Source organism: Podarcis tiliguerta, assembly GCF_965153285.1.
Source record: "Podarcis tiliguerta genome assembly, chromosome: 7".
Taxonomy (NCBI): domain Eukaryota; kingdom Metazoa; phylum Chordata; class Lepidosauria; order Squamata; family Lacertidae; genus Podarcis; species Podarcis tiliguerta.
The window spans coordinates 22,056,748-22,084,166 of NC_139540.1; the positions used below are offsets into that span (position 1 = coordinate 22,056,748).

General features: G+C 43.0%; 2 protein-coding genes and 1 long non-coding RNA gene across 8 annotated transcripts in view; 1 reads left to right on the forward strand and 2 right to left on the reverse strand.

Annotated features, from left to right (window-relative positions):
• FZD6 (frizzled class receptor 6) overlaps nucleotides 1–8,550 on the reverse strand; it is a 26,776-nt gene extending 18,226 nt beyond the window's left edge. The window contains exons 1-2 of one of the 5 annotated variants that reach the window (XM_083450551.1): nucleotides 8,138–8,550; nucleotides 6,447–6,825 (exon numbers count right to left, since the gene is read on the reverse strand). In XM_083450551.1, the coding sequence (XP_083306677.1) occupies nucleotides 6,447–6,635 (189 nt within the window). In that variant the 5' untranslated portion in view covers nucleotides 6,636–6,825; nucleotides 8,138–8,550. Of the gene's footprint in view, nucleotides 1–6,446; nucleotides 6,826–7,440; nucleotides 8,045–8,105 lie in introns of those variants that run through there. The other 4 variants (XM_083450553.1, XM_083450552.1, XM_083450554.1 and 1 more) reach the window with 4 other exon arrangements.
• The window catches only part of LOC310682234, a 19,640-nt gene continuing 665 nt past the window's right edge, over nucleotides 8,445–27,419 (forward strand). The window contains exons 1-4 of one of the 2 annotated variants that reach the window (XR_014513791.1): nucleotides 8,445–8,568; nucleotides 9,685–9,751; nucleotides 21,109–21,224; nucleotides 23,730–23,781. This is a non-coding gene — a long non-coding RNA (uncharacterized lncRNA). Of the gene's footprint in view, nucleotides 8,569–9,684; nucleotides 9,752–21,108; nucleotides 21,322–21,635; nucleotides 22,362–23,729; nucleotides 23,782–27,419 lie in introns of those variants that run through there. The other variant, XR_014513792.1, reaches the window with a different exon arrangement.
• Nucleotides 23,703–27,419, reverse strand: part of BAALC (BAALC binder of MAP3K1 and KLF4) — a 15,151-nt gene continuing 11,434 nt past the window's right edge. The window contains exon 3 of the mRNA XM_083450768.1: nucleotides 23,703–26,477. Within this exon, the coding sequence (XP_083306894.1) occupies nucleotides 26,370–26,477 (108 nt within the window). The 3' untranslated portion in view covers nucleotides 23,703–26,369. The remainder of the gene's footprint in view (nucleotides 26,478–27,419) is intronic.

Here is a 27,419-nt window from a genome sequence, read left to right on the forward strand (position 1 = left end):
TTACTGGATCCAAGACAGCAGTATGGGTTTCTGGGTGGAATATAAGATATGTCAGTCTACTTACATCAGCCACTGCAACTAGAAAGTTGTGCGCACAGGCACTGCACACACCAAGGCCACCCCTAGTGTCCATAAGAGGACCTTGACACCTCCCAATCTGGCAACAGGAGTATCCCCACCCTCCTGCTGAAATTAGGCTTCAAAAATCCATCTGTGGTAGCCCATAGAAGGCTTTTTCAAGCCTAAATGCTTTGGCAGGGGTGATGAGTGGTGTTCCACAGCAAGGCGAGAAAAACCCTTCAAAGCTGTGAACCATAAAAAAATGCTCCCTATGCTACAATTGCAGTGGCATGGAGGAGGGGAGGTCTTCCTGTCAACTGCAGCTGGGGAGAAAGCTGAACAATATGGCCTTGGAACTTCCCTCCCTAGCTGCACTCTCCAGAAATATCACACTCATCATCCTTAATTAGGCTTGGGGGGAAATTAACCATTTTCAAGTCTAACTGCTTGGCTGAGGGACAGTGTATGTGCGCAGATGCATCACATGCGTGTAAACATATGTATGCATGTAAGTGTGTCTGTGCTGCATGCATGTGCATGGATAGGAGGGGATAATCTCTTGGCTAGGCAGCTAGTGCACCTTTCAATTCTTACAAAGGGTGAGAGGAAGTGTGACTGGTGCCCACAACCTTTTCTCAGAAGTCTACCTGCACCCACAGGCCCAAAAGCGTTAGCAACCCCTGGTCTAATGTATTAAAGTTAAAACACTGGACTTGGAAGCTACACACATTCAGCAAGACAAGTCACATTTGTGTGAACTGGAGGCGCAGCATCATTCACTTTCTCCAAAAGGAAAGAATGATGTTTAAAAATAGCTTTTCTCTCAATCACATGTGTTATCCCTTTCTAACCTATGTATATGCATTACTTCACATAAAGCAAGCCTGACTTCCAAGCTAGCTTTTCAAACCTCTACAACTTAAGTTAGGGGACATCATTCTGCTTTGCAATTCAACTTTCTAGTAAGCATGTAACACATTACCTAATTAAGCTGCTTGTTAAGCAACTGTGACAGTACTGCCCATACAGACTGCTAGTTATATTTTAAATTTAATGGACCATGTCCCAAGAGAAGTTTCACGATTCAGAGCAGCTGGAGCACTCGACTTTGACCAGGGAGAGCCGAGTCCATATCCCCGCTCAGACTGAAGAGAGTGCAACTTTGGGCAGAGTCACAAGTTTCTTGCAAGGTTGGGATAACTCCATGCATACAATGAACACAGGGGCCATGGGAACATTTAGAATTTTGACAAGAGTGTTGCAGTCTCCAACCCCACTGGTTCCTTCTCTCACCCACCAACCTTATACAGAAAGAAAAAGCATGCCTGTACATCTACCAATCTCTAAACATGGAAGTGGCAACTTCTGAACTAAAGAAATAGAACGGTATGCCATAGGATTTTAGGTGGGTCATATCTGGTTTGCATTTTTATCTATGATTTTAAAACAAGGCCTTTATTTGCCACTGTGGCTATTAAACTATGTCCATGACATGAATTACAGCTTTATAACCCCAATGCAGCTTATATTAGAACTGACAACTGAAAGGGAGTTGTTGTTTTCCTGGAAAATAAAATTATTAGGTTCTCTTTTTCAGTAAGGAAATTATATAAAATATTGATAAAAAAATGAATACCAAAGATTTCCTGGCATGGCACATATATTTAAAATCTGTAATATTTTCACCTTCTCAACAAATCCGAGCAGGAGATCTCATTCCCAGACCGGGAACTATTGTTGAGAAATGCGACTCACACAAGGCTACCCATCAGCTACTTTCCATACCCAGAACTAATTTTTAAAAATTCATCTCCATCGTTAAGATTCAGTTATGTAAAGCAGACAGCAATGTTCAGTTGATACATTAAAATGCATTTGCAGTTATCTTAGCAAACTGATGGGAAAGCATATCAATCCTTAACTTCAAGTGATAATTTATTCTCCCTACTTGCAACTAAGTTAGAAATTCATTTGGTCAGAGAGAACTGCTAAGTACAGATTTATGAGTAACTGAGGAGAGCCACTTGGGTGTGAGTTATGAGGCACCATTAGCAGTGGTTTTAGAGTTTATAATACTCATGGTCACGGCTCTGAACACTGACTTCCAAGTAGGAACTCGGATCTAAACCATTTTCAATCTAGTTATCAGATGGCATACTGAACTGCAATTTGATGGGATACATGTGAAAAGAGCTATCCCCTACTTGTGCAAATACAAAAGCTTAGAACTTTTTATTTTTCTTGAGAAGCATCCTCAGATTCATAAAGAAAAACACCCCCAAAAGGTGCAAGAAGTTATTTTTCCTCCATATCAAGTGAGCATACAGGCTGCTTGCACTAGCAGCTTATCTTGCTATAATACAGGGATGAGGAAACTTTCAGTCAGAAGAGCAGCCCCTCCCATTTCATTACCATCCTAAGGCAAAATGGGAATTGCTGCCGTGTGCTCCACTACCGCCCCACACCCTCTCACCACTTCTGTCGCTGCACCCCCCCACCACTGCCGGAGCAATTCCACAAAGAGTTCCTGCTTGGTTTCTCTGCCTAGAAATAGGGAAGACAAGGTGCAACACCACATGCTGGAATGCCTCCCGCTCACTGGCAAGAGGAGAGGGTATTCTGGTGACGGTGGAATCAGTGGGGTGGGCGAAACACTGCCTCTTGTGCTTCTGCCACCTGAAGTGGGCACTTCATCCCACCTCACGAGCAGGCTGGCTTTGGTCGGAGGGCTGCATTCCCTTCTGGGAAACCTTCCAGGGGTCACAGGCAAAAGTGGGCAAAGCAATGGACAATGAATATTTTATTTGTACAGTATACTAATTCCTACATACCCCTCTCTATCTTCTATTCAGGCAGGCAAGAAACATTATCAGAGCTCAAGGACACATTCCAGTCAGGAACAAACACTCAAAGGAAGGAGCAAAGCAGAGCCAATAACTGAGCTATTAGTCACAACTAAAAGTGGACTGCATTGATTCGGGATGAAGCAGTTTCATCACCAGTATGCTGATGCCACTGAGCTATTACAATATAAAACTGGCCGAGGTTGAAGACTGCTTAAATGCATGACAATTTAGCCTGACCGAAAGTATGATGCAAAGTTAACCTATCTGAAACAAAGAAGCATTATAGAAATAGTTTTTGAGGACTATCAGGATAGCAATTTCACAGCAGCAATGCATGGTGCAGAGAATTATCTTTATGGATCAAAACAGCTTAAACCTATTATTTCAGTTATCAACTCTTCTACTTGTTTAATTTTCCCTTTCTTCATGCTTTCATCATGTGCTCTCTCTGTATGTGTTGGTCTTTAAGGTGTTACAAGACTTTTTGTTGTTTTCTCAAATAGTGGCAGGTGGATACCCTGGAAAAGCTCACAATCAGAGAATGACGACAATGGCTAAAGACATGAAGACTTTTAAAGGATGAGTCATCATCATCATGCCATTATCACTATAGTTACCATTTTCTGTACCTTTTCGAGTTCTTTTTGTAGGACTACACAAAAGTTGCACAAAGTATTCTAAAGTGGGTACACTATATTTTTATATTGCTGTACTTGCTGCTGCTTTCAAATCCTCTCCCTAATAATTCCAACCCAAAGCATACAAAGTATTCCAAAAGCAGGTACACCATAGTTGTATATAATAGCATTACAAAGTTTCAATGTTTTCTACATTTTTTCAAACTCCCTTCCAATAGTTCCATCACTGAATTTTACTTTTATCACTCATAAAACTTTACTATGACACTGAGGCTCCTTACACAGCCTGTTTAGACTTCCATCTAGCATGAGTTTTGTTTTTGTCTTAATGTTACCTTACTTAGCACTTTGTTCATTAGCTTTGATGGATGCTCATATACAGAGCTAAAAATCTGTCTACTTATTAGTGTTTTAGTCTTGTTTTACAGCACAGTCCCATGCAAACTTACTCGGAAGCAAGTGCCTCTAGCTTCAATAGGATATGCTCCAAGAAAGTGTGCTTAGAACTGCAACATTAGAAGACATATCCTTTAGAACACTGAATGTGAATCAAGTTTTGTTCTCCATTCCTACATGCACTGACTTGTCACGGTTATATTACAAGAGAATAAGGAATGCTTCAGTGCAATTTCTAATTGCACAGGTACCTTAATTTTCCTGTCACAAACAAATATTTGCTTGTGCTTAGAAATCTTTAGATATGAGAAAACACCACCAAAATATATACCACCAAAACTAGAAGTGTCTGACAGAAATCAGAATAAGGATGCAACAGTACAGATGGTTGAAGGATGCACATCTTCCTTCCAGGTGAAATGGGAGGGGAAGCGAAGGATGAAAATACCAATGTGCCCCTCACTCGTGTTCTTATTCCAAATATCCAAAGTCTACCTGGGATTCACAGTTTAATGCTTTTGGAGACTTATTATAAATGTTAATATTTAAAATAAACACTAACACATACATATTAAAACTGGCAAACACTAAACAGCATTCTCTTCTCCTTTCCCCTGCTCTGTAGCAGAGGCTGAAGCGCAGGAAGGAGGAAGAACATCCTAGCCAGGAAGCCCACAGAAACCACCCTCAACACCTCCTCCATCCACAAGCAAAGAAAAGCAGCAGCTGCTCCCACTACCTCTCTTGCTCATGGTATAGACACTGACATAGGGAGGACTGGGCCCATGGTACCACTTGGCAAGAAATCTCAAGAAGTTGCCTCTGCCAACTTGCTTACCCATCTCTCTGGGCAGTGCAGCAGAGACCTCTAGTCATGGAAGGAGCAACCACTCGCTAAACAGCACTCTCCCTGTGGATGGCAGGGTGTGGGGGTCCAGTTTTTGCCGCAATACTGCCCAGTAAGCAGAAGTGGTGACTGCTCCTCCAAAGAACATCAGCTGCTTTGCTGGGCCTAATTCTTCCTGCTCCAGCACCCAAAGGAAGAACGCATGAGCAGGTATAGGCTTCTAGAGGGAGAGGATAATTGGGAATTCAGAGGCAACTATCACTTGCCCTATCCTTGACCCTATTGTCTCTTCATGCTCATGCTCTCAAAGCTGGTGGAATGGTGAGGACAATTGGGCTCATTCCTCACCACTGTACCATGCAGAGGGAGAGTGCAGGTGATCACATGAGAGATGTCTGCTTTTTCCATTACCAACGCTCTATAGCTGTACCACCTAGACAGAAAGGATCAGCAAGGAGGCAGGTGCGCTTAGTCAAACTATTAAAAATATTTAGATCAAGAAAAAGGCATCCTACATTGCTTCAAAATTGTAATTAATGTTCACTACAATTACTGGAAAGCATTGTACATAGTAATCACCACTATTAAAAAAAGGTATTGCCTTCCATGACAGAAAAAATAATTTCTTCTGACACAGCCTGCTGAAAAATATGCATATTTTTAAAGTACTTTTTTCTTTAGAAAAAAAATCCCATGGAAATTTATGCACCTTCTAACAATTCATTGATTAATTGACTCAAACTCACATGGTTAAGTTTCTTTTTTAAAAAATTAGATTACATCCCTAATTCACAGGCATGTTTGGTCAATTGCACCATGGACAATTGTGAATGTCTAGTCTGAAGGAGTATAAAAAAATTCCTTCCAGTAGCACCTTAGAGACCAACTAAGTTTGTTATTGGTATGACCTTTCGTGTGCACAGACACTTCTTCATGCACACAAAAGCTCATACCAATAACAAACTTAGTTGGTCTCTAAGGTGCTACTGGAAGGAATTTTTAAATTTTGTTTTGACTATGGCAGACCAACACGGCTACCTACCTGTAACTGAAGGAGTATGTTAGAGACAAGAATAAACTTCAGAGAAGCTTAACACTCCTTTCATTTAGCATAATGAACAAAACTTATTTGAGGAGTTACTACACCTATGCTTTTATACACAGTTAGGAGATCTGTGGAAGAGATGCATCTCATATTTTAGAACTTTATGGGCAGCAATGAATTTTTATGCCAACTGCATGCAGATGCCAGTGGCCTGAGGGGATACAGCACAAGGTCGCCTGCTATAAACAGTCAGGAAGCTCAGATGACTAAACACTTTGAAGATTTAAAAAGGTAACACAGAAGATCTTCTATACATTTATTCAGACAGGATGTAGGAGCTCTTTTGTAAATTTTCAGGCTCAAACCATGTAAGAATAGACCCTAAAATCTGGTCACATGCCCATACTGTTATGTTTGTACCTGCATCTCTTTCTTTATGATTTTTAGGCGTTTGGTAACTATTTCAAGTCTTGTTTCAGAACACTAGGTTTTTCCTCATAATGTGTAATATTGAACATGTCTTACCTAAAATTCTTTTTACTGACAGAATCACATTTGTACATATAACAGAAAAAAATATTTATAGCATGTACGGTAGAGAAAGAACAACTCACCCCCATTCTGGCAGCTGCAGTTTGCTGATCATAGTGCCCCATCACATTGGGAAAAAATGTCATATTGTAGGCCATTCCAGAACATCTTGGGATAGTAATGGGTTCACATGTGAATAAGCTATGCCCATGTGTCAAGTTTAAGATTAAGCTCAAAGTCAGAAGTACAAAGATACCCATCTTCCCAGGCATTTCACACTTCAGTGTTGTGTCATGATCAGCTTCTCCACAGGAAACTTTGTTCACAGTCAAAGTAAACACATATTCCTTTTTTAATTTCTCAGAGACTGCAATGAAATGGCAAGACTGGATTTCCTGTTTCTCTTCATATTCTCATCTGCCTGTCTCGATTACTTGAAAGATAAACTTCGCCATTTGCGCACTGTAAAGGAAAAAATAACAGTTAACAATAGCTGTAACTGCTTCAAGATCTTTGAAATGCATCAAATAGAACTTTAAAAGGCAAAAGCTTACAAATACTTTTAGAAATAAGGTAGGCTATTATTACCCTACACCTCCTCAAGGCAAAAGACAACTGGATCAGTCGTTGACAGCAGTGACAATCAGGATAGCTCAGCTAATAATCAGTTACTATTCTGCACAGTACAAGCCTATGCATGTTCATTCAGAAATAAGTCTCACTACATTCAACGAAGATTACTTGGGATTGCAGCTACAAAGACATACTACATGTTAAGAAGAACTAAACCCCACAGGGTAAATTTCTCAGAAACACCATCAGAAACTTGAAAGACACACCCCAATTTTCAAAATGTAGGTCAGTCATAACTTCTAAACATATAATTTAGACATCTTCCATATAAGCAGCAACCGTCAACATACAAGTTTACAGGAGGGCCCTCAATACAGCCAATACATTTATAGTTTACAATGTGGTTTGCAAAAGAACTGTTTGCATTGCTGCGCTGACTGGAGAGCTCTGAAACTTCTTCCTCATCGCACAGATGAACCAAAAGAGGGAAAGATGCCTACATACCAATTAAGCTGACGGCAGACATTTCAGAGGGGAGAAAGCTCACGTTACAACGTGAATAGAGAGAGAGGTACGATCTATTCTAACAGGTACGTTTTAAGCCCGATTCCGCCCCCACTTTGCAACTACCGAGGCTCTCTCCGCCTCAAAAACCAACTCCCTTCCTTCCTTTCCTCGACAATGCCTCCACAGCTTGAACTGCAGCCAGCATTTCCCTTCCCTGCTTTACCACCTTAGAGATGGCCTGGTAGAAAGGCTCTGGAAAACTCACACGCCGTTTCGTCACTTTCCGCTTGTCCTAATACAGATATTTCACCCGGATTTGGGGAAGACTTGAAGCGAGAGAGCCCACCAGCGACTTTGCCCTGAAAGCTCTTCGAAGTGGCATTACCTGCCATGGAGCATTTTTTCAAGATGCTGAGAACAGAAAACCCGGATTTAATGAAGTCCTCCAAACAAACGGCCTCTTCTACTTCTGCTCCAACGCCGCCCTCAGCGTAGGGGAGGAAGAAGAAACTCTTTCTAACCTGCCTCTATTCGGCGGCCGCCCCACATGCCAACACAAGGCGTCGTTGTTACCCCGTCCCGTCCCTCAGACGAGAAGAAACCACAGCGGAGGGAGCGGGGGGGCGGGCAGCTGGGCGCCAAACCACGCCCCCGTCCCTCACCTGAGCCGCTTGGCAGAGAGCCGGCGCCTCACCTGGACTCGCCTCAGGGCGCCAACGGCCGCGCGGGCTCACGGGTCCTTTCGGAGACAGAATGCAGAGCCAGCCGAGACAGGGAGGTGGTGGTGCTAGAAGAATCGCGCGATATTTGAACGACCGGTGAGAAGGGAGAGGGGGCGGTGCTCGCGCACCTTCTAAGGGCCACCCGGATCCCCTCCCCCTCGCTCCTCTCCGCCAAGATGGCGGCGCCTCACCGGCGTCTCTTCCCCTTCCCCTCGTGGAGGGAAAAGGGGTGGAAATGACCACGGGAAAGGAGGAATCGCGTTTCTAATGCTCCTCCGCTTTTTTTTATTAAAAAAAGGCAGATAAACCTCTGAAAGTAGGAAATTAGCTTAGTGGAGAGGGGGGACTACGAGATCACAAGCTTTTCTTCCTTCTGTGCTATTTCTTTGTTTTTTTAAAAAAGGTGGGCAAATGATATTCTTCACCTGCATGCCAAAATGCCAGAGTGCACTTTGCTGTTAACCCGCACACCGACGGTGTCTCCTCATTCTGCATTTTGTTTCAACCCAGCTTGGTATTGGGCGAAATGTTGGCTCCAGGTGTCAGCAGACCCGAAATTGGAAACATATCAGATGCCTATTTGTCATTGAAATCAAGACGATTGTTCGTTTATTTTTTATGATTAATTATTATTTCGAAGTAAATCTATTGAGAGCGACGTAACTTTTTAACAAAAACTAAAATGTGTTTCTTTCTAAGGCTAAAGGAAATCTTAGCCGTAGTTCTTGTTTGGATAAATAGGAATGCAGTTCCAAATGTAAATAGGATGCCAGAGAAATTAATTTAAAACATTTGAAATATTAAAAGATCTTGAACTTTGGGAACCCACACTGTAAAACATAACAAAAAAGCAATATGTTGAGCCCCCTTCTTCAATTTAAGGACAATTAAACATGAACTGTTCAGCCTCGTGTTTTGTGGCCTAGAGGTAAATCCAATTTAATTCAGTGGGATTTACTTCTGAGTAAGGATCAGGCCTTGTGGGTTTCCCCTGCCCTCCTCTGTCCTGTTCTGCTCTGTTCTTGCAGTGCCTCCTAGGCCCTGCACCCAGTGTGGTGGAACCGGTCATGCCGCCCTAAATCCACCTCTGGCCGTTCTCATTCATCCCTCTCCCCCAAAGATGTCTCATTGTGTCATCTTTTTGCCTTAAAATTTTGCCCTGAGAGGATGAGAAAGACAGAATAGCCTGGAGAGCTGCCCACTATCTATCTCAGTGTAAAGTGCTGGTTTTGATCATGGCTTGGAACTTCAGTATCTGAATGATCACTTCTTTCCCCATGCACCAGCGCAGTCATCTGAGATTATTCTCTTAATGCTTCTGCAACGTAAGATACGATGAGTGTGATGTCCATCCCAAATAGGCCTACCCAACACCTACCTTAACATTATGTTAGAACCAGGCAAAACCCTTATGTGCCCAGAAGGTTTAAATTATATTGTGATTCTAACATTATTTTAGCCCAGTTTTTGTTTGTTACCCTTCATTATAATTGTGATTATTGTATCATTTGCCACCTAGGGGACCTTTGACACAAAGGTGGGTTAAAAATACCCAAAAACAGAACAAAGAAGCCCTCTCCCAAAAGGTCAGCGGCATGCTAAACTCTCCTTTCATTGTTGCAATAATTATCACCACAAAACTGAAATGTGAGGCTCCTGTGTTGCTCAACCAGTTCTGCCACAGACTTGTTGTATAGCCTTGGGCAAGTCACACAACTGCCATTCTGTGCCTTTATGAAATGTGAATGATAATAATTTTATTTAATACTCTTACAAACCTTCATTAGCATCAGTATAGTGCTTTGAGATCTGGAAAGAGGAACTCCAACACATACCGTAATTACAAACTAGAAGGTGATGGCACTGAGACAAGATTATTCAGTGCCAGAGCCTTACCCAGGTCAATTTGGGACACACAGGGCTTGGCGTTGTATAGATGGGGCTGATGCACACAAGTAAGATGATGGTTGTAACATTTATAGACAAGATAATTTATAGAACTTCAGAATCACAGTAAATATATTATTTTTCTCCTGCCCTGTTTGCCAGCAACCGAACCATGTTTTAACTACAGTAGTGCAAGTCCTTACTTTGCACTACTAGGTAGCTAAAACCATTAAAAAAGATTTGGCTGTTTAGATAATAAAATGTAGGGATGAGAAAATGAAGACCTAACAGAGGAGCATTATCTGTTGTTTTGATGGCTTTTATTTTGATTGCAACTTAGAAATAGTGGCATTTCTTACAATAGTTGTTAATGGCTGGAGTTGAGCAAGAAATAGGTCACCAGTCTTTTTGAACTTGTGGGCACATTTGGAGATTTTAAAAACTGTTGTGAAATGGCTGACATGGCCATGGCTAGTCACAAAATGGCTGTCATTTTGTAAACATTGATAATCTCAAGGCATAGCCAGGATCTGAGCCCCAGAACACGAAATCGCTCATCTGAACCCAGTTTTCTGTCTAACAGGACACTCCTAAGACAATTAATTTGCTTTTATTACCTATAAATGAGCTCATTTCCCCCGATTCCCTCTCTTTTTCAGAATTATTTTGCACATTCTTTCACACATGGACATCCTTTCATTCACAAACACAGTGAAGCCTCAAGTCTACTTTATTGGGTATCTACATCTGCAGGTAGGGTGCAGCTGGGTACAGCTACATACCTTGTTATGCCTATTGCAATAAAAAAAAAAAAAAAAACAACCACCACAAAGTCTTGTCTCCTTTTTCCTTATGGCAGATCCTTTTTAAAACACAAAACAAAAAAACTTATAATTTAATTTAATCCCAATGTTATTTTAATCAATTTGTCATTTAGGCATTGCTTTTAATTTCTCTAGATTCAATAGAAAAACTTGAAAGAACCAGTAGGTGGCACCAATAAATCTGCTGAATGTCAACTGCAAAGCTGAACAGACACTCAGTTTTTGTGTTTTGACACTCAATTTTTCTGTCACATTTAAGCTGCAACCCAATAACCACTTACCTGTGAGTAAGTGCCATTAAACTCAATGGGACTTATTTACTTTCCCCATAGTATTATTGAAGGGAGAGGGGAACGGTTAATCATTAATATTATCTACACATAGTAAATTCCGGCACTCTGCTAGGATGGTTACACAAGCTCAAACCCAAAAATGCAGTTATTTGCAAAGTCTAAATCAGACAGGTCAGGAGGCCGTTTCCTGTCTAACCAGCTACTTGAAACTGCTGATGCTAGCTACAGGTCAGAAGGTCGTTTCCTGCCTAGCCAAAAACTGCTGTCAACTAAAAACCACTAGCAAGATGTTTCCTGCTTTACTTCTGCTTTAGATAAGAAGAGATACGAAGGGAATGCTTAGCTAGCGAACACGTGTACAAGGAGGTGGGAGGGAGTGCTTGGCTTAGCAGAAAGACAGGAATATCTAGCAAGCAATAAAATGTGTTAAGCAAGCAATATTTGCTAGCCGATTGGGGAAGTCTGGGGGTATAAGAAAGTCTGCTGAAGTGTCTTGCTTTACAGCCAGTGTATTTCTAGGAACTAACCAGCAGGCTGTCTCTGAGTACAGACCTTGACTCTGTGCTCAGATCTCAATAAACTCTTTTTCTCCAAAGAAGATTTTGCTTTCCTGGTACTTTTGTTCCCTCCGAGGTCCAGGGGATGGCGTGGCTAATGGATCCCTAGGTAAATAAGGCTTCATTTCTTTGGGGGCTCGCCCGGGATCAGCCCCCTCCCCAAATACGGACCGGAGGGCCAGGCTCAACCAAGGTGAACAAGCTCCAATCGGCGTTCGCATTTCCGGTGCACACCCTGCCAGTTTGTAGGGGGAGATTGCCACACCGTCCTGGAGCGGAGACATCTAGTTGAGGGAGAACAAGAGGACAGAACGGCGCCGAGGGGACAGGTCCGCAGCGGAGAAAGGTAAGCCCGAGGGAAAGGGCTAGGGGCCCGAGGGAAAGGGCCAGAGGCCTGATCAGCCTCACCTGGTAGTTGGCAGTAGAGTGCCCGGCAGTAAGAATGCCACCAGGAAAGGAATTGGTAAAGGTTTGGGAAAGGGAATGGGGCAGAGGGAATTGAGTGTTTTGTTGACATGTTGTGTGTCAGATACTCCAGTGACTGAATTGTTGTCAAGTGTGGGTCGGGGCCTAGCGCTCCCCTTGGCCGAGCGATTGCAGGGTTGTGCGTTTTCTGCCAGGGCGACCTCGTGCAGACCACAATCTGTATCGTGTGAACTGTGAAAGAATTTACAGCCCAGTCAGGTGCGGAGTATCTGAAAAGAAAAAAAAAAAAAAATAGGGTCTGGAGCAAGCCAATGTATTCCTCTGGAATGCTTTTTTAATAACTGGAAAACAGCCACAAAGAGTGATGATTCACATTGAAAAAACAGAGACTCAAAACTTTATGTGAGGTGGACTTGCCAACCCAGAGAACTGCGTGGCTTTGATTTGCAATTAATTAACCCCCTGTGGCAAATCAACCCCCTGTGGCAAAATATATTAAATGTCCACCCAGACCAGATCCCCTATATCTCTACATGGAAGACCAATGTAAAGAAAAGAATCTACCATGGCTAAAGTCTTGCTGTGACAGCAACACACAGAACAGGATTTGTACAGTGAAGCCTCTGGTGTTAGAAGACCCAGAAGATGAGGAGGGGGAGTGATTAAGCCACCACCTTACACTCCACCAACAGCCCCTCCAAACCCCCCCCCCCCCAGGCCAAGATCAAGAAGCACAGGGAGGTGCTGGTGTAGGGGGGAGGAGGACCTGCGAAGGAGGATAGTGAGACGGAAGAAGAGGAAGATGAGGAAGATAACGAAGAGTTTAGGAAGACACTAGATGATATGAATCAAGGAAAGAAAATGTGGACAGAAAGACAGAAAAAGAGACTAAAGGAGTTTGTAAAGCCATTTGAGGAAGAAGTTGGATGTAAGCCCCTTGTTAGTTGAGGCAGCAGAATGCTGCACCCCTGAAAAGAGGAAGAGATGGCAACGTAAGTGGGGACAGGCAGCGAAGAGAGTTATGTCTCACAGATAGTATGAGAAAACCAGGAAGGATCAGGCAACTGGAGAAATGCCCCTTCAGAGGGTTTATGATCCACCAGCCCCTGTCCCAGCTGAACAAGCAAAGGCACCACAGACCTACACGGTCCAGCATATACCCTCTTCAAGTGCAGATGTTTGTAATTGGAGAAATCAGAACCCCTCTTTTGAGGAGAATCCAGCAAAGATCGTAAAATTGTTTGAAGGGATTTTTTTTTAAACCTATAATCCCACTTATGATGATGAAACAATATCTCCTGGACTCACTACTAATTACAGAAGCATTGCTTGGCCCCTGCATGAGTCAACTAGGGAATAGAGAAGGATCCTTTTATATGGGGCAGGGAACAGCAGCAGGCTTTTCAGGATCTCAAAGTGACAACAAGCCCCAGTGCTTGGCATCCAAACCCCAAGAAGCCTTTTACGCTGTTCATAGATGAAGACCAGGGGGTAGCCAAGGGAGTCTTATGCCAGAAACTGAAAAATTGGCAGCAACCCGTCGCATACTTGTCAGAGAAGCTAACCCCAACAGAACAGAGATTGCCCCCCCCCCTGTATGAAAGCGATTGTGGCAGTGGCCACCCTACTCACGAAGGCAGATAAAATTCACGTTTGGACAGGACACCACCTGTGTGACTCCACATGCAGTCCCAGCCTTACTTGACATGAAAGGCACCTATTTCCTATCACAAGCGAAAATGAGGAAGTGCCAGATGCTGTTATTACATTCACGCCTGAAGTTTCAGGTTACCACAGCCCTTAACCTAGCTACCTTATTACAGGTAGGAGAAGGTGAACAAGGGAGCTGCCCACTCAGTCTTACCTGTGCCTGTAACAAAACCCACAAACCAAGTGGTTAATATAATTGGGGCCACAGGTAAATCACAAAAGGCCCCGTTTTTTGCAGTCTGTTACCTGCTGCCTAGGTGGCCAAGTAGTCCAGCACAATTTTTTTGTATATACCAGAGTGTCCCATTCCTTTATTGGGCCAAGACTTGTTAACAAAATTACAAGCCCAGATTTCCTTCCAACCAATGGGGGAAGTAATGATGACAACTGGACCAGCAGGAGAGTTTTCTTTAGAAATGCCCCTGAGAGACCATTGGTGCTTGATGATGGTAAAAGAAGAGGAGGGAATCCTCCCTGTTAGCCTGCCTCATGATGTTGACCCTGGACTATGGGCGAAAGATAAAAAAAACCAATACCCCATCCCACGACAGGCAGCTGAAGGAGTGTGGGTGCATTTGAAGCGATTGCTTCAACATGGAATCTTGAAACAATGCCAATCACAGTGAAACACCCCACTGTTGCCAGTGAAGAAGGAAGATGGTGGGTACCGCATATAGGCCCCAAAGTTCTGGAAAAGAGGAAAGGATGAACAGGACTTTGAAAAAAAACCATTGACCCAAGAAACAGGGTCTAATTGGGTGTCCATGTTGCCCTTGGCTTTGCTTAGAGTCTGTAGCCTCCCATTGAAACGTATTCACTTGTCACCCTTTTGAAGTGATGTTTGGGAGACCGGTTCCTTATGTGTGCATGCTTTCACCTATCCCTGCTCAAGATGTGGAATTGAACAATTATGTACAGTCTCTCTCTCGAGATTTTCTCTCTCAACCCAGGCCCGAACTTCTTGCATGACCAGTTTGAGCCAGGTGACGAGGTGTGGATGAGACTGGTCCCAGGCACCACTGCCGCCGTGCTGGAAGGGCCCATCTGCTCTCCACACCCACAGCTGTGAAGGTCGCTGGCACCACCCCTTGGGTCCACCACATAAGAAAGCTGCTTCAGATTGGACTGTGTCTCAGCATCCTGAAGATCCCCTCCAGTGACGACCGCCTTGCTGATATCTCTACGCACGGTGAAGAATTGGATGGGAGGGGCGCCCGCAGGCAGCGCCCCCAACGTAGACATTTGTTCTCCAGCCAATTTAGAGGCACCACCGGGACTTTTGATATTGGTACCAGAACTCACTCCAGACGATGTGGAACCACGTTACACCCTTGATGAACAGCAGTGGACCAGCCAAGAAGGAGCAACGCTCCAGGAAGGACCGGACAGCCGTGTTTTTGTGCCCCAACATCTGGCCAGCACAATTGTAAAGAATTACCACGAGTCCACCCATTTGGGAGGCCCAGCTGCTAAGGCGCACCTTGGGAGAATATTCTACCTCAACTAACTGCTGCTATAACTAACTGCTGCTATATCCCAAAATGTGCCCTGTGCGCCAACCAAGAGACTGAGAACTATCACCCTTTGAACTTCTATATGGCAGGCCAACCCCTTTCGTCCGAGGCATCCCCGCCGGTTTGGGCAGATGAGAGATCACATCACCCAAGAACAAGTGCAATCCCTGTGTTTGTTGTGTGTGTTTGCTTTCTTTCCAGGTATTCCCTCAAGCGTACACCTGCAGTCCCGTGGCAGTCTCGCTGAGCCGGTTCACCAGTCCCTCTGAGTGACAGCGTCTGGCGACCCCCTCATCCCTAACTGCAGTGAAAGTAGTCGAGGTGATCCCCTGGGTACATCACACGCATCTGAAGAAGGGTGTCTGGACTTGCAAAAGAAATCCCGCTGACCCTCTGAAGTTGATCATCACCTTGTGTCTGACGCTACCAGGAAAAGCGTTAGGCCACGGGCAACGAGATCCTGCGACTAATCATCACAAGGACAGTTACAAAGACTTTCTCTTTTCTCTCTTATTTTCTTTATTGACTTGCTCTATGTCTTATTGCCCTGACCCTACCGAACCATACCAACCCTATTGGCCTGCTGGCCTCTGCTACGACTGGTTCGTCTTGCCGGTGGTAAGAGATGGCGTGCTCCTTGGCTATTGGAAACTGGGGTTTGATGAGATTACCGTATTGAGACACCCCACTGCCCCGTTGTGGCTCCTCTCCCACACCACTGACCAGCATGCGTGGACAGTGCTCTTACGGGAAGCTGTAGAGACGATCGAAATCTATCTAGTTCTGTACCGCTCTTGCTGTTGTGGGAGGGTAGTCAGCTGTTATCTGGAAGGTAGAGCACTGTACCAACCTCATTTGATAGACCAGGTCCTACTCTTAACCCAGGTGATAGATGGGAGCCTGAGCCAGGTGTGCATTGAAATTACTAAACAAGTGCCAGTAAGAATTGCCACCCCAGGATTTCAGCTTCCATATGCTCTGGTCACTAGGGAGGCAGCACGAGAGTTCAATCCACCCAACAGGGCTAATAGGAAAATTGACCCACATAGTGGGAGCATCAGCTCACCGGTGGACTCTCATCCTTGAGGCTCAACAGGTAGTCGGGCACAAATATCAGTGGGCTCTTCAACAATGAGCACACCCCCTGAATATTGGTGGGAGGAACCATGGAGATATTGGGTTTGGTGGGTAGGAGTGATATGTACCGCCCTTGTCATATGGATGCTCTCGTATTTCTGTTGGCATGAACGGTATCGTATTTGTGGGGAGAATAGGCCCAATAATGCTTCTATTGCTTTTCTGCTTCTGTATACCCTGCTTAATGCAATGCCTGCAACATATGATGAAAAAGATGATGTCTCGCATGATGGGACCTCGCGTGATTGCTGTAATGAGAGAATATAGACCCCTACCCCAGAACGAATCTAAGTAATAGATTGTTCAAAAGAAGAGGACGGAGTGAAGGGAGAGGGGAACGGTTAATCATTAATATTATCTACACATAGTAAATTCCGGCACTCTGCTAGGATGGTTACACAAGCTCAAACCCAAAAATGCAGTTATTTGCAAAGTCTAAATCAGACAGGTCAGGAGGCCGTTTCCTGTCTAACCAGCTACTTGAAACTGCTGATGCTAGCTACAGGTCAGAAGGTCGTTTCCTGCCTAGCCAAAAACTGCTGTCAACTAAAAACCACTAGCAAGATGTTTCCTGCTTTACTTCTGCTTTAGATAAGAAGAGATACGAAGGGAATGCTTAGCTAGCGAACACGTGTACAAGGAGGTGGGAGGGAGTGCTTGGCTTAGCAGAAAGACAGGAATATCTAGCAAGCAATAAAATGTGTTAAGCAAGCAATATTTGCTAGCCGATTGGGGAAGTCTGGGGGTATAAGAAAGTCTGCTGAAGTGTCTTGCTTTACAGCCAGTGTATTTCTAGGAACTAACCAGCAGGCTGTCTCTGAGTACAGACCTTGACTCTGTGCTCAGATCTCAATAAACTCTTTTTCTCCAAAGAAGATTTTGCTTTCCTGGTACTTTTGTTCCCTCCGAGGTCCAGGGGATGGCGTGGCTAATGGATCCCTAGGTAAATAAGGCTTCATTATCTCTCCAGTTTTTCTTTTCTTTTCTCCAGCAGTCAGGCAGTATTTTGTAGACCCTGAATATATTAGTCCTCACTGAGTTGTTTTTGAGAACTTTTTCCCCTTTAGGTTTTTCCACTGACGTTTTAGTACTTCTGCAAACCACAAGTTTTCCCCAAATATGCCAATACCTTCCTATTGTGTGTGTGTGGTGCTGTTTTGGTTACACAAGGAATGGCACCGGGGGGGGGGGGATAATTTTTTGTATATTGTGTATCTTACATTAAATTAAAACAAAAAATCAAAAAGAAAATTGAGGTGTGTGTGTGTGTGTGTGTGTGTGTGTAGTATAGTATAGTATAGTATAGTATAGTATAGTATATAGAGAGTTTGCTCACAGCTAAAATCCACACTAGTTGCATGCAAAGCAAACAAATGAAACCAAACAACCCGAGGATAAAGAAAAGTAATGCTTTTACTGCAGTATATTGTAGACTCTGGTATTGACAAAGCTTTGCAGTTCTGTTTTGTAGCTTGGGAAGTACTAAAAACACACACCAAAATCAGGATTTCTGAAGCAGAACAATCAATACAACATTGCTTTGGGAGATAGCCAACACAGATGATGACAGAAATGATCGATATTTTGTCTTTTCAACACAAATAGCAATAAAACCCTCCAGCTGTTTCTTAAGCTCCTGAGGATCTGAACAAATTACAGAAGAGGCTTTTTTTAGGTAAAGGTAAAGCTCTCAAGAGCCACTTTCAGTGCAATTCCGAGTCATTTTGCATGTCACACTTGTGGTTGCTTTACTCACAGGTAATATGCCATTTTGAAAAACTGTTGCCATATAATGAAACTTAGGAAAACTATCTTTAAAATGATACAGAACAAGTTAACAACCTATGAAAAATAAAAATGAGTGTGTAGGTAGACATTTTCATGGAATTGCCTGAGTGTCTACACTTGCTAGAATGGTTATCCCCTAAACGTTTTACAAACCAAGTTCCCAAATTATATTCTGTCCTTACTTTGCAACCCATCTGCTATTTACAGACTTACTTATTAAATTGTTCTGTTTTAACGCCCACTTGGAGCAACTTGATACTTCAAGCTCCTATGGCAAACTGGTAGAGATGATTGGATTCACATTACCAAAGCTTCAGTTTTTGCATGTAATGTTCGGTTTCAAGATTTGGTGTCATTGGTCCATTAAATGCCAGTATAAAGAGATGGCCAAAATGTGAGCATTTTAATAGGCTCCTTACTATCAAAGATTCATGCAGAAGAATTGTAGGGTGAGGAGTTCATGCTATCTGCTCCCAAAGCAGCCACTGACAATGATCCTTATCTGCCTTTCCGTGAAATACCATACGTAAAAACTTTGATATGAGGAAAGTTGAAGAGAAGAAGCCCAAATCAGGAATTTCATACCATCAGCTCCCAAAGAGATCACCAGTGGCTGACAGAAGTCTACTGTTTTATTATTTTGTCTTTTGTAACGTAATTTTTAATGCCTTATCAGGAAGGTGGTATATAAATGCAGTAAAGAAAACAAATAATGTGTAAATAAATAATCTGATAGAAAATATATTCCACACAGGTCTGGTCTATAACATGCCACTGGAAACATATGATCTGAGGCACATCTGACTACAAAATGCTGCTTCTGACAATATATGTGTATATCTGCATCAAGATCTTTGTCATATTATTTAATATTTCTATTTTCATGCTAAGCTTTAAACAGTAGCCAAGACCGTAGTCCTCAGATAATTTACTTTCTGTGGCCCCTGTTAGTGCCTCTGCCGGATTTACATATAAGCTAAACAAGCTATAGCTTAGGGCCCCACTCTCTTGGGGCCTCCCAAAAGATTTTAAGGGGGGAAAACTGGATGTCCATTTCCAAAATATAAGATAAAAAACAAGTAAAATAAAACCTACATACAGCAACACTGTTTTGTGTTGTGTAGGCTCCTATTTGTTATGTGCAAATGGCTTTATATACCTATTGGGTTCATAAATTACCATAGCATATATTCAACACAAAAAACAGCAACCATTTGTCATTGACAAGGGACAGCTGGACATATAAAGGGCCCCATTACCTTCAGTAGCTTAGAGCATCTTCAAACCTATTCCCATTGTGCCAGAAAACACAGCCAGGGGCTGCACATTTGCCAAGATAATATCTAGTTCTGCCCAAGCCTTCCCTGAGAGCATCAAATCCTAAAATCAATTTTGGAGCAAACACAGAGGAAGTACAATAAGAACTATATCTGCAAAACATTAAATCTTAGCTGTGGCTCGTGGGGGGCATCAGAGAATTGAATAAAATCCTTAAACCTTGCTTGAGAAGCTGTTTACTTAATGAGCATAATAAATAATGAATATGCCTTGAGAAACTGCTGGAAGCAGATTTCTTCAAAATCTGGAAACACCACAGGAAACTGGTCCTGTGTGTTTTTTAGAAATAGTTTGCCCATCGATTCCCCCTCCCAACACAACAGAAAAGACTATTAATTTATTTGATATGATTTTTCTGACATTTTGGGTATGTTTTTTTCTAAAAAGCACTGGTGAGGTGATGAAACGAGAAACAGAAAATCCATTCTCATTAGATTTGCCACAACAGGAGCTTCACGGTTGGGCATCCTCCACAGTGTTCTAGCAATTAAAACCTGTATTTCAACCGGGCAGTTCAAAGGTGTTAATTATGCTAAAAGAATACTTGAATAATTATTTTATTAGGTTGATTTAAAACACTTTAGCTGCATATTAAAATCCCTTCAACTTCCAATAATCCTGGGAAGCTGTAACATTTCCCAGATTTAAATCTCTGAAAAATCACAGCTGTGGCATCACTAGCCACCAAGGGATATGCCTGCAGTACCTTTCTGTGTGGTTCCTGGATCAAGTGATTGACTTGATCCATTCCCAATCCCCAGGATATAGGTAGCCTTTGGCAGCAACTGTAACTAGATGTTTCCACTGCCCTGTACAGCAGAGACCAAACGGAAGCAATTCAACATGAAATTTTGTGCCTATTTTCAGCCAAATTTGCTGTCACACCTGATTTTTAAAAACAAAGAACTTGAAAGATGTGCATTTGCATTCAATACAGCAAAAAAAATTCCATAGTTCTGCAGGCTCTTAGAACATATTTTAAAGGTGATTATCCTCCTCCAGTTTTGAACCCTGACTTAGCATTACCATAAGTAAGGCAAAAGCTATGTGTTCACAACAGTCAGTTCTTTTCTCACTGATGTTTCTGGAAACCATAAATTCTTGAATTTTGCGAAGAAAATTAGAATGGCCCTTAAAGAACTATACAAGTTCCATAACCTGGCTCACTCCCATTTTAGCCAGTCTGTAGCCCTTTAAAAACAGTAGCTCAGTGGGCCACTAAAAATGATAAAGGGACCAAGCCCTCTCTGGCCTTCTGTGATTCAAGCAATAATGGAGACATCTGAGTCCTGGAAGACCTGCTCCCTTCCTTGCATATCTTTTCGCACTTGGCATGGGAGGGTAGAATCCTGACTGACTCAGAAAGAAGAAGCTGAGGTTGGTGAACCGACTCTTGGGCTGGGATATTTTGGAGGGGTTTTTGTTGTTGCAGTTATTGATATATATTTTTTTTGCATTTTTATTTTTAGCTCCTCGGTGCCGTCTCCCAGGTCTAGGTGTCACAAGCCACAACTGCTACAATTCTCTGGGCACATGAAATGACAATGCAGCAGTTTAAGCATGAGTTGTAGATATATTCAAAGAGGTGAGAAGTAATATCTGACACTGCAGATTCCTAGGTTGCCTCTCATGGCCATTGTAGCCAAGTGACCATTAATATTACTGCACCAATGGAGTAGCAGGCAGTGGCGTAGCGTGGGTTGTCAGCACCCGGGGCAAGGCAAGTAATTTGTGCCCCCCCCCCGCTGCACTGTCCCTCCCCCAGATAGTCCCTCTCTCTCTCTCCGCACCGCACCGCACGCCTGGCACCCTCCCCTCCACAGTGGGCGGCGACCTGGCGGCTCGGATCGGATTCGCACAGCCAGCACTGCAGTGAGAGAGAGTGAGTGAGCCAGGTAGGGGCAGAGAGCTGCAAGTGCGAGCGCGCGTCCCCCAGATGTTGCGCCCGGTGCGGCCGGCCCCCCCTGCACCCCCCACGCTACGCCACTGGTAGCAGGCAAGTATCCAACTGCCATTTTGCTTTGTTTACTGCTATTACATTTGATACAATCTGTCTTCAGGGCAACTATTTAGACCCCATCAGGCATCGCTGTGTATGAAAACACATGCATGTCCCAGTCCAACGAGGGAGATCTGTGTATTGAGAAAAGCTTTCGTGTGCATAGTGGATGCACACACGCACCTGGATCACACAACCACATTGCATTGCTCACCAAGGCCCTGCTGATGGGTGGATGTGTCCTTTGATGCAGCTGGCATTGCACACCCCCACCCAGCCCCACCAGCTGTTATGCACAATTAAGAGCTGGATCAAGGCCAGAAGCAATTAACAAGTTCTCCTGCTGAAACTTCCCTTGTGACTCTGTCCTCTCAGAACACAACACAACACTCCCTTCTTGGCCAAGAGATGAAAGAAAAGAATTAGGAACATTCTTACGCTTTGGAGCAGAATAAAATAAAACCTGGGAACTTTGGAAATAGCTTTTGGGGGAGGAGATGTTTATTTCTTCCTGCTGAAATTTACTCTGCCCATAATTATAAAGAGCACTTAAAGGCCAAGGATTTGCAACCCCAGGTGGAAAATGTCCATTTTGAAATGAACAGTTGGGTTAAGTACATATGGTTCCCAATGCATTTTGAGGAAACTAGAAATAGCACCAATTTCATTTAGATTACCCCAAATGTTTACAGTGGTACCTTGGGTTACATACGCTTCAGGTTACATATGCTTCAGGTTACAGACTCTGCTAACCCAGAAATACTACCTCAGGTTAAGAACTTTGCTTCAGGATGAGAACAGAAATTGTGCTCCCGCGCCGCGGTGGTAGCAGGAGGCCCCATTAGCTAAAGTGGTGCTTCAGGTTAAGAACAGTTTCAGGTTAAGAACGGACCTCCGGAACAAATTAAGTGCTTAACCCGAGGTACCACTGTATATGTAATATAGTCCATCTGCCAAAGTGAATTTTATTTGTAGCAGGATGTGATCCATGTTTTCTTTTGACCATGGAGGACATATTATATGTAACTTTGTTTCCTAAATATGTTAGGTTGGATACTGAATCTCTAAGAATATATAAAAATGGAAATGTTTAATGCTTCTTCATTAAAAACTGCTCTGGACTGGCGTTTATAAAGAAGCATTAAACATGAACAGGCCTTTGAAACATGCAGGGAACCATATTTACTTGTGCATCTGCCCATTTTGTTTTCCAGAAAAAGCAGCTACCATAACTTGCACATGGGGTGTATGGCATGGAACTTGTAGCCCTTCTGTTCTTGATCGAATTCCATCAGCATCAGCCAGCATGAACAATGGTCAGGGATAATGGGAATTGTAGTCCAATGACATCTGGAGGGCCACAGGTTCATCAGCCCTGGTGTATGATTTTGTCAGCAGAGCAGCTGCAGAGCAGCACAGCACCATTATAGTGATATATAGAGGGGATTTCACACTAAACCTAGTCCAGTTTAATCAGCATTCAACCGGGATATGCTCATATAATTACAAATTCTCTACCATAACCTCCCCTTCAGTTTGGCTGTTCTCGCAAGGCATGTTTTGTTTTAAAAGCCCACGTGCTCCTGTGTGGTTCACTGCAGACTGAGACTTCATTGTGTTTCCTTTTCTCACCAATTATTTTATTTTGGCACTTTTGAAAACCACCACTTTGCAGTATTAATCCTTTTCAACAACAAACAAGTCAGTTGCTTCGTCAGGTCTCTGGGCATTGAATCAAAATAGGAAAAGACAGTCTGTCAAGTGTGTTCTGTGCATCAATGATTAGAAGCTAGCTACAGAAACTCTTTCAAGCTATGGAGAAGAAATTAATTATCAAAGGCTGCATATATACATAAAGGAACTATTATATGCTCATTGCAACTACATTGCAGTAGATTTGTGCACTATGGGTTGTGGACATGTTCCCCTTGGGGGGTAGATTTCTGTCTTTCTCTAACTTTAAGATTGCAGTCTAAAGTAAGAAATGGGGAAGTTGGTGGGAGCAGTGATCACAGAGATATGGGACAAGGAGAGGCTATGAACATTTCCCTCTTATTCAACCAACAAAGTTAACTTTTTATTTTATTATAGATATGACTAGTGTGTCTGAGATTAGACAGGCACCCTCCTTGCTGAGCTTCAGGTACATGACAAGTGCTTTCTTATTTCAACAGGCATTTTAAAGTGGTGTTGGGTTTATTATGATTTTTTAATTGTTATTCTATGCATGGTTTATTTTTATTTTTTTGTAATTTTACTTGCACTGCTTAGAAATATTAATCAGTATATAATAAATACAATAAATAAACACACATTCTAAATTGGCAGATATGACATAATCCATAGAATCATGTGTTCTAGGGCTTACTTCCAAGTAAGCATGGAGAGTATTGCAGCTGCCAACTTTGAGCATAAGCTCTCTTGAAGCATCCTGACTGCAGCCTAATTATATATGTTGCGCACAGTTGTAATTTGAATTTATCACTCTGAGAGTAGACAGGTCTTAAGTAAAGTCTGCAGCAGGCATAGGCAAACTCCAGATGTTTGGGACTACAACTCCCATCCTCCCTAGCTAACAGGACCAGTGGTCAGGGATGATGGGAGTTGTGGTCCCAAAACATCTGGAGAGCCAAGTTTGCCTATGCCTGCTCTACAGGGTTCTATGATTCAATGGTTATCTTAACTTAATAAGCAACCCTCCAACAGTTATTAAGCCTAGAAACTGAATATAGATTTCAAACACTGAATTTTCATCTCAAGTAATTTCTTTAAGAAGTCAAACAATTTACAAACATTTTTATTAGTTACATTTTTTTATTTGTCTCAATGGCCTGTTCATCTGTGATTGAAGTGCCTTTTCTATAGATTTGACACCAAACACTAACTTTTCATATAAATTTTATTAATTTATAGGCCAGAAGAACTTTTTTAAAAAATGAAGTTGTGTCCTTCAGATTACTATTTCGATAATTTTGCTCTCCTTCAAAACAAATCTGTTTGTTTAAAATTTAGAGACTTCAGTAGCAAATGTATACACAAATTCCTTTTGAAAATATAAGTGATAAAGGAGACACAAGATCAGTCGCCTTTTTTCAATGAGTTGTGGGAGATCCCAGTTTTGAGTGATAGGATATTTCACCCTTTTGCAGGCATATCGTTGCCACACAGTGCAAAGCTGCTATATGACACAGAAGCAGGCAAAGTTAGAGTACCACAGTTCTTACATGTATTTCAGCTACATAAAACCTATCTATGCCGTCACAAACCTTGGCCATCAGTTACATCCTAAGTCTCATATGGTATAGCAAATCAGACCATTATTATATGGCTCACCCAGCAGGCCACTGAGATAAACAACAGAACCTGCAAATCTGTACACAGCCATTGTAGTGAACATCTTTTGGATCAGGATGGAAAACATTTGATGTGCAGACTGAACTGAAGTGCCAACCACAGAAAGGCTGCATGAAAGCTCAACTTTCATATAATAATAATAATAATAATAATAATAATAATAATAATAATAATACCCCGCCCATCTGGCTGTGTTTCCCTAGCCACTCTGGGCAGCTTCCAACAGAATATTAAAATACAATAGTCTATTAAACATTAAAAGTTTCCCTTAACAGGGCTGCCTTCAAATGTCTCCTAAAAGTCTGGTAGTTGTTTTTCTCTTTGACATCTGGTGGGAGGGCGTTCCACAGGGCAGGTGCCACTACCAAGAAGGCCCTCTGCCTGGTTCCCCTGTAACTTGGCTTCTCACAGCGAGAGAACCACCAGAAGGCCCTCAGCATTGGACTTCAGTGTCCGGGCAGAACGATGGGGGTGGAGACACTCCTTCAGGTATACTGGGCCAAGGCCGTTTAGGGCTTTAAAGGTCAGCACCAATACTTTGAATTGTGCTCGGAAACGTACTGGGAGCCAGTGTACGTCTTTCAAGACCAGTGTTATGTGGTCTCGGCAGCCGCTCCCAGTCACCAGTCTACCTGCCGCATTCTGAATTAGTTGTAGTTTCCGGGTCACCTTCAAAGGTAGCCCCACATAGAGCGCATTGCAGTAGTCCAAGCGAGAGATAACTACAGCATGCACCACTCTGGCAAGACAGTCCGCTGGCAGGTAGGGTCTCAGCCTGTGTACCAGATGGAGCTGATAAACAGCTGCCCTGGACACAGAATTGACCTGCGCCTCCATGGACAGCTGTGAGTCCAGAATAACTCGCACCTGGTCCTTCAGGGGCACAGTTACCCCATTCAGGACCAGGGAGTCCTCCACACCTGCCCGTCTCCTGTCCTCCAAAAACAGTACTTCTGTCTTGTCAGGATTCAACCTCAATCTGTTAGCCGCCATCCATCCTCCAACCGCCTCCAGACACTCACACATGTACCTAAAAACAGATGTGTCAGATACAATTTGTGAGGGATTGAGTGTTCCTGAAATATTTTGGTATACATTTTTATGTGAAATTAATTACTTAAATGGCAATGTATAAAATCCAAACACATTATGTTCTAATTGCTGGCCCAGCCTCACCAGTATGGCAATACAGAACAAAAAGCGTCCAATGCTGGCAGCAGTTTAGAGCAAGGATAGCGGTTTTTCCAAAGGCACTCAGCAGCAGATGTCCACTACATTCAGCATGAAAAATAAAACATCTTGAGATCTTCACATTAAGTTATCAGTTAAAGTGCAGCGAAATATTGCAGAATTCAGTCATCTTCTCCTTTGGCTCTTTTAATTGACACAGTTCTTTGTAATTCTTCTGTTACTAATTTGTCTTATTGTTTTGGTGGCGTTAATTGCGACTTCTTTTGTGACGTTTTTCTTGTTGTCCCATTTAGCCTGTTTAAAAAGAGTGTACAGTAAATTAGTTTAATGCAATATGCTTAGAAGATGTTTCATAGAAGTAAATTTCCTAAACAAGGAGAAAAGACAAGTGTAAAATAAAAATTAACAAAATATTCCATTCAAAACAACAAGCAAAACTTAGCAATATCTCTATCCTGAAGTCACAAACAGCTCTTGTAGTAATCGCCAGTCAAATTGTTGATACAGTGGCATTTTTACTCAGCAAATAGAAAGTAAAGTAATTGGAAAGTTATCACAAAGAACAACCTCCCTACCACTCACAAGTGATCTCTGTTTAACTGGTGTTATTTACCATATTTTTCGCCCTATAGGACGCACCTAGGTTTTTTTGAGGAGAAATAAAGAAAAAAAATTATCCCCCCCCCCCCAGGCACGGGGCTGGCATGGGGGAAGCCTGAGCTTCCCCCGACCCCAGCCCCCAGAACAGCGCGCCCGAGGCTTCGAAATGCAGACAGCTCTGCGCAACCTTTGGGAGCCCGGTGCGGCTTCCTGCTGGGCTCCCGAGGGTTGCGCAGAGCTGCGCGGAGCCCGGGAGCACAGGCAGCTCTGCACCACCCTCCGGAGCCTGGCGCGGCTTTGCACCGGGCTCCCAAGGGTTGCGCAGAGCTTCCTGAAGCCTGGAGAGCGAGAGGGGTCGGTGCGCACCGACCCCTCTCGCTCTCCAGGCTTCAGCGAAAGCCTGTATTCGCCCCATAGGACACACACACATTTCCCCTTCGTTTTTGGAGGGGGGAAAGGGCGAAAAATACTTGTTTATAAAGGATCTGAAGTCAGGGTTGAGGAGGAACATGGACTAGTTTGTAGATGACACCAAGTTGTGTTCAGGATAATAAAGACCTACATGAATATTAAGGTAAAGGTAAAGGGACCCCTGACCATTAGGTCCAGTCGTGGTCGACTCTGGGGTTGCGGTGC